This window comes from Mastigoproctus giganteus, chromosome 5 (genome assembly GCF_048544385.1).
Source record: "Mastigoproctus giganteus isolate SK-2022 chromosome 5, ASM4854438v1, whole genome shotgun sequence".
In the NCBI taxonomy this organism is placed as follows: domain Eukaryota; kingdom Metazoa; phylum Arthropoda; class Arachnida; order Uropygi; family Thelyphonidae; genus Mastigoproctus; species Mastigoproctus giganteus.
This window is the reverse complement of record NC_143579.1, coordinates 143,800,477-143,814,387: the sequence shown is the minus strand read 5'-3', so window position 1 is coordinate 143,814,387 and position 13,911 is coordinate 143,800,477. Positions and strand designations below refer to the sequence as shown.

At 36.4% G+C, this 13,911-nt stretch overlaps 1 protein-coding gene across 1 annotated transcript in view; it reads right to left on the bottom strand.

The window, feature by feature from the left end:
- LOC150085746 (ribonuclease H2 subunit A) overlaps window positions 1-13,911 on the bottom strand; it is a 343,664-nt gene that overhangs the window by 256,258 nt on the left and 73,495 nt on the right. The window contains exon 3 of the mRNA XM_090374677.1: window positions 2,587-2,713. Coding sequence (XP_090230803.1) covers window positions 2,587-2,713 — 127 coding nt within the window. The remainder of the gene's footprint in view (window positions 1-2,586; window positions 2,714-13,911) is intronic.

Here is a 13,911-nt window from a genome sequence, read left to right as displayed (position 1 = left end):
TTTATAGTAAGGTTCTATATGCTATAAAATACCAAGATTATGGTTGGAACATGTGCAGTGATCTTAAGGTTATTATTTTGTAGGTGGAAGGGGGATTCACAGAATAGTTGTTCTTTATATTTGTGACCAAGCTGTGCGACAGAAGAACATTATGTTGTGCAACACTGGGACAAGTTCATACCAGGACAATGTAATGTAAAATATATTCCTTTAGTGCAATCAAACAAGGTTCTTCCTTCCACCCCTGCACATCAAACTTGGATTGATGAAAAATTTCGTATAGGGACTAGATAAAGACGGTAATGGATTTGCATAGTTGAGAAGTATGCTTCCTAATTTAACGTAAGCCAAACTTAAGGAAGGAATTTTCATAGGACCCCAAATTAGGAAACTCCTGAAAGACTGTTGTTTGAAACAAGTCTTTCAGGAGTTTTTTGACCCTCACATGCCAGTTAAAAGAGGTTGAATTGGCAGCATGGTGATCATTTAAGACAGTAATACATGGTTTTTGGTAATAGAAAAGAAGAAAACTATGAAATGTTTGGTGTCCAATTTACTCGAATGCGACAAAAACATGGGCTGTCAAATGTCATTGAAAATTCACCAATCTTGAATTTTTCCCCAAAAATCTGGGAGGTGAGTGATGAACAAGGGTTTCATCAAGATATTTCCATGATGGAAAGCGGTACCAAGGTTGCAGGGATCATGTAATGATGGGGTATTACTGCTGGTTCCTTGTGAAGAAGAGTAAGCAGGAATACAAGAGAAAATCCCTTAGTAGCAAACATTTTTAAGGACAATTACAGGTATGCTGATTATATATTATTGAAATATAACTATTTCGCAGTGATTTATGACATTTTTCCGAAGTTAGATGAGTTGTAGATAATGTACAATAGTTTTTTACACTTGTATTACAAACTTGAATTATATGTATATATATCCCTTTATTTTAACATTAAATGTTGGTATATCTTTTTGATAGATGTGATAGACTTTTTATGGTGATTTTTGGAATCAGCACATTTATTTCCTCCAGAATCATATTTTATGTAAGACAAAAAATACTTTTGTTGGCTAGTAATAATGTAAGTGTTTTATTGGGTATTATGCCTCTGTAAATTGGGCTCACTGACCAAACTGGTAGAAGGAGCAGTTTTTCTCATTATTTTTGACCCTCACATGCCAAAACATCTCCAATAAACCAGAGGACAAACCGTACTCCCAACAACAAGGACTGAATAGCTACAACCTCATTTTACAAGTCCTTTAAGAATATTTCAAGCCTCATAGAGAATTAAGCCTCTCCCAAATATATTACAAGTGGGAAATCCATTATACTATCTGACAGGATTTCAAAATCTGTGTTGCAATTTCTTTTGTGCAATTAGATACCAAATTCTTATTGAACAATGGAGTATTAAATGAGGCTCATTTACAAAAAAAATGGGCCCCATTTAGTCCCTCAGAATGGACTTTAAAATTACTAAACTCTTCCTTTAATATGATCACCATATGATGTGACTTTATCAGATTTATTAATGGCCTATATTTTTTTGGAAAAGCCTTTTACCAAGAGGCCCTCAGACTTGCTCTTTGATCTGCAAGCACTATTACTCCAAAGTGTAGTCATCCTACACTCTAAGAACATTCATGATGGGAGGAGATGAAAATGTGAATATAAGATAAAGCTCCTCCTCATAGTGCAACTCCTGTTTTAACAAATGCTGATTATACTTTTTAAATAACACAATAAGTAATGGAGTTTATCTCTGCAAGTGGCTTGGTCATTTATCTGATCTCTGATTTTTGGCCATCAGGTATCTGATGCAGAAGAATATCTGCTTTAGATACCTGAAGCAGATGAGATCATACTTCAAATGTCCCAAACACATTCTCGAATTTAAAGTCTTGCATTTTCTAACACAACGTGAATATCACAATACCAAATATCTACTCAACATACTAAAAGAATCTTTTAGTATGTTGAGTTTTAGAGGAATACTAAAAAGAAAGCTTCAAACTATGTTTGAAGCTTTCTTTTTTGTTTGCTTCAAACTCATGTTTGAAGCAAATAACAATGATTACTGCATATATGAAATCACTAACAATCTTCTTTTTTTTTAAACCTGATACCAAGTAAATGTCAGCTGGAGAAAAAATATGTTTCTTACATTAGAGATCATTTCAAGGTGCCACATTTTGAGTTCTGAAACTCAAAAGATGCACACAGTAAATAATGCACATATCACATAAAGTGACTGATATGTCTGAATTAGGCATTTAGTTTGCCTCATCCTATACTTTGAATTCAGAAAATAAAATTTATATTTATCTTTACATAAAAATTAATAAAAACTCTGTAGTAAACTTGGGAAAGGTTTTCCCATAAATTAAAGGACAAACTGTAAATCGATGTAAGAATTGTTTCATAATATCGCTTCAAATACACCTGAAATATTGCAAAAATAATGACTGCTAGTACATCTATGGAATAATATTTTTTAAAAAAATTCTAAAATGCAATAATTAAATTACATCATCTTAATATTATTTTAGAAGATCTGCAATATGGAATATGGTTACCTGCGAAGCATGCTATTTGAAATAACAGTAGGAGAGTGAATTTCCAACAGCCAGCCAACTGTGTCACTTGATTTCTGAATTAATGTGAATAGCTCCAGTCGCCTCTCTTCATTCAATGTTTTTGAGTCTGGGAAAATAAAACTTTCTTTTATTAATTTTTTGTAAGTCACCAATAGACACCAATATATATATTTATTCTTACATAAAAAATAATATAAATCCTTGTAGCTAACTTTGAAATAGCTGTTTTCTCATCAATTGAAAATAATAATTATTATTATTATTATGTAAGTACAGGAATTATTATTAGTAGTAGTAGTACCGGTAAATTATGCAAAAAAGCAAGCATGTACAGCATGAATCAAAAAAAAAAAAAAACTTCACTTGACCATCCCCCTCTAACATGGCTAATTCTTCCTTAAATTTATTCAAATTACCTACTTCCACAATATCAGAGGACAGTTTGCCCCAACAATCACCCTCTGGCTGAAAACAAATTTGCAAACATCTATCCTGCAGCCATCGTTTCTCAATTTAAGTTTATGTCCTGTTGTCATGTGCTGTCCAGGAAAGAATAAGAATACTATCATAAGTTTAACAAAACCATTTAAAGCTTTAATACATGAATCAAGTCTCCCAACAAGTGCTGAAATTAACGGAACTGAATTTTTCTGTGGGAAGAGGCTTCCGGACTTCCTCTTTCATGCAGAACAGCGTCACAAAAAGATTTGCCGAAAATCTAAATATATGATGTAAAAATTGTTTGCATCTAGTTCCTTTGTTATATTTTGCATCATAGTAGCTAATCAGATTGGTCAGATAGGATTCCCCTCCCCCTCTAATAAATCCATGTTGTTATTTCTGTATAATTGCATTCCTATTAAGAATGTTCCTGCAATACATCTTTAACTACCAACTCTATTATTTTCCCTGGAACCAAAGTATTTTACATATTTATAAATGCTCATGTCGGCTTTGGATCCACCCCCTCCTTTGTGAACGGAGTGTCCCCTGAATCAAGGGAGGCTCTCATAATTATGGTCGAATATGTTTTATCTCTTTTGCTGCTTCTTTAATATAACTTGATTGATCCCATCAGCCACAGATATCTTGCTTACTTTTAGATACAGGAATTTCTCTTCAACTTTAGCGTTAACATTAGCAAGGGCACATGATGCAAGAAAGCAAGCTTATATAGCATCAGCCAAAAAAAAAAAAAAAAAAACCCTTATTTCACCTATCACCTCACTCCAAATGTTTGTCAAGTTCTGCCTTGAATCTATTTAAGCTATCAACTTCTATGACATGGAAGTTTGTTCCAGCAATCAACCACCCGGTGGCTAAAAGCAAACTTATGCACATCTATTCTACAACCATCTTTACTCAATTTGAATTTATGTCCTCTCAGGCAATTATTCTGAGCAAGAGGAAGAATCCCATCACCACTGAGCATGCTCAAACCATTCAAGGCTTTATATACCTCAATCAGATCACCTCGCAGGTGCCTAGTCTCCAGACACTGTAATTTGCAAAACTTAAGCCTTTCTTCGTAAGAGCAACCCTTTGCTCTGTTCACTAATCTTGTTGCCCTTCTCTGTACTCGTTCCAACAGCTCTACATCCTTCTTGAAATGAGGCCTCCAGACCTGTATACAGTACTCAAGGTGTGACCTGACCATTGCCTTATACAAGGGGATAATCATCTTCTTATTCCTGCTAGTAAAATTCCTGTATATAATTGACAAGACACCATGAGCTAATCTTGCAGACTGTCTGCACTGCTCAAAAAACTTGATATCTGCCTGCACAATTACCCCAGGTCCTCTTTATTCTTTACTACTGTCAGTGTGGTACCACAGAGTTGATATGTTACTCTGGGATTACTGCTCCCATATGTAGTATTTTACATTTGTTAATGTTAAACTTCATTTGCCACCTCTCAGGTCATCTGCTCAACTTTTCTAGATCCTGTTGCAGCAGTGTACTGTCATTAGTGTCATTAACAACTCTGCCAACCTTCGTATCATCTGTAAACTTGGACATTAAGCCTGATATACCATCATCAATATCATTTAAAAATACAGAAAACAACAATGGACCCAACACTGAACCCTGAGGGACTCCACTAATAAGATTAATCCACGAACACTGATCTGAAGAAAAGTCTAAGTTTACTGTCAGTTATAACAAAATCAATTAGCTCCCAGTTTTAATTTCTATGTACTTATGCTGTTTCGTCGCAAAAAACTTCTTCACACAAGAATGTAGAGGTAAAACATTAATTTGATAAACTTGATTATTTAAGTGTCAATACAAATTTATCCATTATACTTTCATGGTGATTCCAAACAGTAAAGTTATAATTTTATTTCCCCTTCAAATTTAGAGACCATATTTTTTTAAAATAAATCAGGCTTGGTCACTCTGAGTCTGATCTTTAATTTCTTTAGCCCATGGCTGAGGTCACATTTGTACCTAATTATGCCACTGATATTCAAGTGAATCAAGCACAGAACACTGATCTGAAGAAATATCTAAGTACGAAATGATTTGAATTACCTTTCAAATAACTTAATCAATAAAATAGAGAAAGCCAGTTCGAGAAAAAGAGACCGAATCAACTAAAAAAAGGGTAATCTTAGCCAAGAGTAAAAGTCTACTGGGATATATGTTATTTTATACTATGAATTGAATTAGAGTTAAGAAGCTTAAAAAAGACTTGCGGGGTTTGGAGGGGAACAGGCATTCTGTGTGTTTTCAGACACTCAGTCTAAAACACTGATGGATCCAATAGCTTACTATTTCAGAAGATTAAGGAGAAGTCTAGTTGGTCTGCCTTCCTAAAATCCGGTCATGCACACCTTCTCGGTGGTAAGCTGTGTTACGTCACTTAAGTGACAACGAGCGTGTACAGTGGTTCTCTTCAAAACGCCTGGTCAGCATGAAAAGGAAAAGACCAAACTCCCCAGCACATGACAACACGATGAAACAAATGGCCCTCACTCCCCAGTGGCTTTCGCTCCCCCATCTTACAGCAACGAGAGGATCAGAGAGTGCTAAGCATCTCTGCCATGCAAGGAAACTGAACTTGGTCTGTTACAACGTAAGATCGTTCATCGGTGAAGACAGGATATTAGAGCTGGAAAAAGAATTAGAACATGTGAATTGGAATAACATAGGTTTGGCTGAAACAAGGAGAAATTAATCACTTATAAGTTTATCAAGTGGAAATCTGCTGAAAGGAGTGAAGGTGGAGTTGGCTTTCTGGTTCATAAAGATATAAAAAAACAACACTTTGGAATTCAAAAGTACATCACCAAGGGTGTCAAGACTACTACTCAAAATTTCTAAGAGGTACAAGCTAAATGTTATAATGATTTATGAACCAACATCAAGACACGATGATGATGATGATGAAGAGGTTAAAGAAATGTACACCGAAATTGAGAGTGTTCTAAATGAGCAGAAAACCCACTGCACTATCATTATGGTGAACTTAAGAATGCTAACGTTGGAAAGAGACAAAACAGCACAGAAAGGGGAACTATAGGAAATTTTGGAATTGAAGAAAAAAATGAAAGAGGTAAAACACTTGTTGAATTTTCAGAATCTCAAGGAATGTCAGTAATGAACACTTTTTTCAAGAAAATGGTGAACAGAAAGTGGACATGGAAGAACTCAAATGGATTAACAATTAATTAAATCGATTTCATCCTCACTAACAGAAGATATATCGTGAATGTTCTGAGCAAGGTAAATATTGAAAATCACAGAATGGTAAGATACACACTTGATATAGATGTAAGAAAAGAAAGGGAAAAAAAACTGATTTGAATAAATAATATGAAGGCCTCGGAGATAACAGAAGAGGAGAAAAGGTAGCAAGTACTGGAATTAAGGAACAAGTTTGAGCTTCTGGAGACCTTTCTGGACCAAGTTATCAATGAGGAATGCAACAACTTTCTCAAAGTGATAAAGCCCAAGAAACCTAGAGTTAAAAAGAAATCCAAAGAAAAAATTAGACAAGAAACACTTGTCATGATGAACTGAAGCCAACAAATGAAGAGCAAGATAAACACTGATGAGGATAAAATTGAGTGTACTGAGTTATGCAAAGCCATTAGAAAGAGACTCAGGCAGGACATAAGAAGATTTAACACAAGAAAAGTAGAAAAAGTATTAAGACAAAAGAAAGGACTTAAATCAGCAGCCATGAGCAGTAATACAGAAAGACAAATGATACTGAAACTGAAGAATAGCAATGATGTACTTATAAATAGCAGAGGATTACTATAGAGAATTATACAAGGAGCGAGGGAATGATGCCAGCACTGGGGAAGATGGATCACAAGTTAGTAACACATATGACATACTTGATATCCTTCCTGATGAGGTAGAACATGCGTTGAAGAAAATAAAGAATCAGAAGGCCTCAGGGGGAAGGTGAAGTTACTGTAGAGTTGTTAAAATTGGTAGGAAGAGACTTGACACAAAAATTGGCAAAATTCTTCACAAAATGCATTAGAAAAGGTGTGATGCCTAAGGAGTGAAATAATGCAATCATGGTTTTGCTACACATGAAAGGAGATAAATCAGAAATTGGAAATTATAGACCAATTAGCTTGTTATCCCACATCTACAAGTTGTTCACACAAGGGTCATTACTAACAGATTAGAAAAAATACTTGATGAGAATCAACCGAAAGAGCAAGCTGGCTTTAGGACAGGATTCTCAAATATGGATCACAGCTAATGGATAAATCAAATGAATATAAAACACCATTATGTCTGGCATCTGTGGATTAAGAAAAGGCATTTGACTTCATACGGCAATGTTTCAAGCACTGGAAAGACAAGGCATAGATATATGATTTTGAAGAATATTTATCAAAATGCTACCTCCTTTATTAGACTAGACAAAGACAGTAGCAAATTTAAAATTGAGAAAGGAGTTTGACGAGGAGACACAATATCTCCTAAACTGTTTACTGCTACCCTGGAGGAAGCTTTCAGAAGATTAGACTGGTTGCAGAAAGGAGGCAATGTGAATGAAGAGTACCTAGGCCATTTATGATTTGTAGATGACATTCTGATCATAAGCCACGATCCCAAAGAATTAGGAGAGAGAGAGACAGAGAGACAGAGAGAGAGAGGAATTAGCAATGTAGCATTAGCAAGGGCACATGATGCAAGAAAGCAAGCTTATATAGCATCAGCCAAAAAAAAAAAAAAAAACACACCCTTCTCATTTCACCCATCCACTCGCTCCAAATGTTTGTCTAGTTCTGCCTTGAATCTGTTTAAGATATCAACTTCTGCAACGATCGATGGAAGTTTGCTCCAGCAATCAATCACACACTGGCTAAGAGCAAACTTCCGCACATCTATTCTACAACTGTCTTTCCTCAATTTGAATTTATGCTCTATTAGGCAATTATTCTGAGCAAGAAGAAGAATCCTATCAGCATTCAGCATGCTCAAACCATTCAAGGCTTTATACACCTCAATCAGATGACCTCGCAGATGCCTAGTCGCCAGACATTGTAATTTGCAAAACTTAAGCCTTCCTTCGTAAGAGCAACCCTTTGTTCTATTCACTAATCTTGTTGCCCTTCTTTGTGCTCGTTCCAACAGGTCTACATCCTTCTTAAAATGAGGCCTCCAGACATGTATACAGTACTCAAGGTGCGGCCTGACCATTGCCTTATACAAGGGGATAATCACCTCCTTATCCCTGCTAGAAAAATTCCTGTATATCATTGACAAAATGCAATGAGCTACTCTTGCAGATCATCTGCACTGCTCAGAAAACTTCATATCTGCCTGCACAATTACCTACAGGTATTTTTCATTCTCCATCTCCCTGAGTGTAGTACCACACAGTTGATATGTTAATATGGGATTACTGCTTCCCATATGCAGTATTTTACATTTGTCAATGTTAAACTTCAGTAGCCACCTCTCAGCCCATCTGCTCAACTTTCCTAGATCCTGTTGCACCAGCGTACTGTCATTAGTGTCATTACAACCCTGCCGACCTTCGTATCGTCTGCAAACTTGGACATTAAGCCTGATATACCATCATCAATATCATTAATGAATACAGAAAACAACAAAGGACCCAACATTAAACCCTGGGGACTCCACTAATAACATTAGTCCATGAAGAGCAGTGTCCATTGATTACCACTCTCTGCCTTCTCCCACTCAACCATCCCTTTTTACATAGCAGCAATTTGCCTCTAATGCCACACTGCTCCAATTTGTGCAGCAGTCTTCCACATGCAACAGTATCAAAAGCCTTTCTAAGATCCAAATATATGATATCAAATTTATTCTTTGCATCCAGTTCCTTTGTAACTACATCATAGTATCCAACCAAATTGGTCAGATAAAACTTCCCCTTAACAAACCCATGCTGTGCCTGAACTAGAACTGAAGTCTTGTCTAGATAATCCTTTAGTGCTTCTTTAACCAATAGCTCCATTAATTTCCCTGGAACAGAAGTTAAACTAACAGGTCTGTAATTACCTGTGTCTCGCTTTGATCTTCTTTGTGTTTTGGGGTCATATTTGCACATCTCCAGTCCATGGGTACCATCCCTGAGTCCAAAGAAGCTCTCATAATTATGGCTAAAGGTTTGGTTACTTCCTTTGCTACCTCCTTTAATATAACTGGATAGATTCCATCCACCCGAGGTGGCTTTCTTATGTTTTATCTTCAACAATTTCTCCTCCACTTTACTCTCAGTTATTACAAGATTATCTAGCTTAATGCCAGAGTTTAATACACCTCTGGCATTCCCATCCCCGAATAACTACTCATGTGTGAATGTAGATTTGGTTGATGCTATATAAGCTTGCTTTCTTGCATCATGTGCCTTTGCTAATGCTAATATGAGAGAGGCCTAATAGTATAGAGTAATTTAAATTACAGTCTAGTTTATGGCGAGAGACTCAGGTTACGTAGGGAGTTGACTAGCATACAAGTTAGTGCTATTGCATCAGTTCTGTACGTTAGTTAGTTAGTTAGTTATTTGGAGCATTAGCAAGTAAGGCCATATTGCTTCGGGATATGCAGTGGTCATTCCCTGACCTTTCCGCATCCTCCGTATTTGGTGGTGACGGGCTCGAACCCCGGTCTAATCAAGAAGCGTGTGCTACGCACTGCTGCTCTTTCCCATCTGGCTACGGAGACGCCTAGTTCTGTACGTAGCCAAATACTTAAGTAGTTATAAATTGGCATCATTAAGTTTATCTCACATTGTGAATACCTTCACAACAAGTTACCACGATATTGCACTTCCTCCAATAAGTAACGCTTCACCATAGGACAATGATGGCAAACCTATGACATGCATGTCAACGGTAACACGCCCTGATGTTTTGGGTGACAAGCCAGTATTCGCCAACACCCGACAACAACTATTCTCTGTGTTTGAGTTCAGTTCAGCTTTTTCATTTGTGTGAAAAGAAGTGTGTTGAATTATTTTGTGCCAGTTGAACAACACTGCTGGCGAGGTAAGAAAACAGTTATTATCAATAAATATTTCTCATTTCTTGTGAAATTCGTAATTTGTAATACAAAGTTTTTATTTCTTTTTTTTTCTCTACATACTCTTGCAAGACCTTATTCTCGGCATTAAACAACATTAAAATGGACAAAAGAAACCAACTGACAGACAAAGTTAGTGCTGCTTGCACTAACTTTAACTTGAAGTGCACAAAGTACCTACCTTCAATTTCAGATTTATCCATTAAGACTCTGCAACAAAATAGTCATTAATTGATGTTAATCATATCAAATGCAATGTATTCCATTTTTTTTTTTTTTTTTTAATTCAAAATTACTATTAAAAGTAGGCTAATTTTTTAGTGCACTATTTTAAGTCTAATTATCGGTGTGAATATTGTTTTCTCTATTGTAAATCACTGATTTTTCTTTTATTTTTTCTCTCTTTATACTTCTGCATAATTGCAGTTTTCCTCCTGTTTTATTAATGTGCAGTATGAAACGTTTTAATACTGAATCATTTTTCATTATTATTATTTTACATGTGTCTGAGTTTGTTTTACACTTATTTCATTTTTGTAATTATTTGATGCTTCAATTTATAATACATAACACCACATATGATTGGAACATATTTTTTTAAATAAATGAATATGTAAAGAATTGTTTCTCTTTTGTTCTGGGGGAGGGGACGGGGAAAGGTGGCATGCCAGCAGAGTCAAATTAGGCATTTTCCAAATTTTTGACACACCGAGCCTACAAGGTTCACCATCACTGCCATAGGAGAAGACTATTGTTACAATATTCATGTGACTTCACAATAGTCTTCTCCTATGGTGAAGCGTTACTTATTCGAGGTAGTGCAATATCATGGCAACTCGTTGTGAAGGTATTCACAATATGAGCTATAGTTAATGATGCCAATTTATAACAACTTAAGTACAGTCATGTCCTGATTAGCCAAGCTAATGTGGACCAAGTACAGCTCGGATATGGTCAAACTCAGTTAACACGAAATTTTTCGTGTTAACTGAGTACTGACCTTGCAACAATGTTCCCCTCCGCCTCTAGGATCTCCCTCATTCCTGCCATTAAGGAAGCACAACCATACATATATAATTACTGTAAGAAAAAGAATACATTTACATGTACATGTATTCTTTTTATTACAGTAATTATATATGTATGTTTGTGCTTTACTCTTTACTTTTGCCATGTTTATGGCAAAGGTAAAGAAGGCACACATGACAAGTACGGCAAATTTCGGAGTGGTTTACCAGTGGAACTAGTTTGCCGTGATGGCATTTGTATTGTTGCTCGCTCGGTAAACAGACGGTGGGTGTTATCGTTCAGGAGTAGAAATTGAATCCTATGGGAGCTTGAACCCTTCCTGAAGTGGAGGGGGGTAACCTGACCTTTTTCCTATAGAATTATGGGTGGACTAGAGGATAATTTGTTTATTATTCCCGTATTTTTTATTTTGTAATTTTTTTTTTATTTTTAAAGACACTTACGGGCGCAGAATATATTTTACAGTGCCAGAACTTTCCATTTGACTCCGTGATTCAATTAGGTTAAAATAATTGTTGCACTTAAAACAGTATAATTTCAGTCTTATTAATTTATCAAAAAAAAATCAAGGAAGTTGAAGCAACGTTTCATTTTTCCCCACATATTTCTTCCGACTTTAAAAGATTCATCACTAATATTACTATACGCCGTTCATTCTGAAATTAATTATGCACAGTTCTTTATTCATTAATACATGTCATAATGCCAACCAATGACTAAACCAATGTTATCATCTGTTCTGTTCATGCACCAATCAGTACATTGTTTGTCGGGCCTACCCGTCAATCAATATATCGTTCTCGACTTCTACTACTGCAGACTGATAACATCCACCATCTGTTTACCGAGCAAGCAACACTACAAGTACAGTATACTGTACTTTCAGAGCTAAACTTTGCTGAAATTTTCCGTGCTTCTGGCGTGGGCTTTCTTTACCTTAGCCTGTGTTTATTTACTTACACAGTATTGTACTGTACATACTGTACGTACAGTACATGCATCATCATGATTACAGCATCAGGCTTTAGAAAAAGTCTTTCAAAGTCTTCTGTTTTAAAGAAGTTCCTTGCTTGTTTGCTGCAATGTTTCTCAGGCGTCTCAACAACAGTAGATCGGTGGTCGTACTTTTGAGCCTTCTACTGGACACACACACACATTATCTTCATCTTCACTCTCTTGTTTTCCCCTCACTCACTAAATTTATAATCGTGTCATTGGTCATCCTCATTCATCCAATCTTGGATGTCTTCTGCTGTAATAGGTTCTAAATTTGGAAGATTTTTTACTAGCTCTACAAGCGGAAGTTATCTTCATCACCATCTTTTTCCTCGGTTTCACTGAGAATTTTTTTCCCAGGACTTCATGAGAGTTGATGTTTTTACTTCTTCGCATAATTCTGCCAGCCAGTAAATAACATCTTTCACATTTATGTTTTTAAGGCTTTCAGCAACAATTACACCATTTTCGAGATCTTCCAGTAGTTGTTTTAAAAGTCATCGTCTGTAGTTCCATTTCAGTCTCCAGGACACTTTGATCTAGTAGGTGGATTAGAGACATTACATTAGGAGCCAAAAAAAGAGTTTTAATATCACCAGAGACTAGTTCAGTTTCATCTGGATGAGATGGTGCATTGTCCAGAAGCAACAATGCTTTTTCTGGGAGATTTTCTGCCAAAAATTTATTTGTTGCAGGAACGAAGTCTTCATGGAACCGTTTTTTCAACAAACATGAATCCAGCCATGCATTTGATTGGTTAGCATACTTACAAGGAAGACTTTCCACATGTAGATGTTTGAAGGCTCTTGGTTTCTTAGCCTTTCCAATAAGTAGCAACTTATGCCTGTGACTTCCTGAAACATTTGAACATGCCAACACCGTTAGTCTCTCCTTACTACGTTTATACCCGGGCACTGCTTTTTGTTCTTGTGATGTGAGCATTTTGGTCGGAAGCATTCAATAATTTAAACCTGTTTTGTCACAGTTGTAAACTTGATCCAAACTTAAACCTTCCTCCTCTACGAATTCTGCCAACTTTTTGGTAAAAGACTGCACTTCTTCCTGACAAGCAGATAATTTTTCCCCAACGATGTTCAGCTGTCTTACTCCATACCTCTTTTTCCATCTATCTAATCATCCCATGCTAGCCATAAATTCTTCATCACCATCACAAAAATTTTTCTGAAATTGTGGCGCCTTTGCTTGTATAATCAGTCCAGAAATCAGGCTTCCTTTCTGTCTTATTTGCGTGAACCACAAAAAAAAGTGCTTCAAATGTTTGTTCAAACTCTCCCTTTTTTCATTTTTCATTGTTTTTCTTCTCACTGTTGTTATTATTTGGTTTTTAGGAGCATTAGCAAATAAGGCCATATTGCTCCAGGGATATGCAGTGGTCATTCCCTGAACTTTCCGCATCTTCCGTATTTGGTGGTCACAGGTTCAAACCCCAGTCTAATCAAGAAGCGTGTGCTACGCACTGCTGCTGCTCCTGCCCAGTGTTGGCATGTTCAAATGCTTCAGGAAGTCACAGGCATAAGTTGCTACTTATTGGAAAGGCTAAGAAACCAAGAGCCTTCAAACATGTACATGTGGAAAGTCTTCCCTGTAAGTATCACTGCCACCTGTAGGTGGCAGTGATCACAGTGTGCTGAAGTGGGATTTACTGAAAGAGGTAACTACCATTAGGGGTAAAGGGAAGGGTTATTGCTTCCGTAAAGGCAACTACGATGGACTGAGACAGTATTTA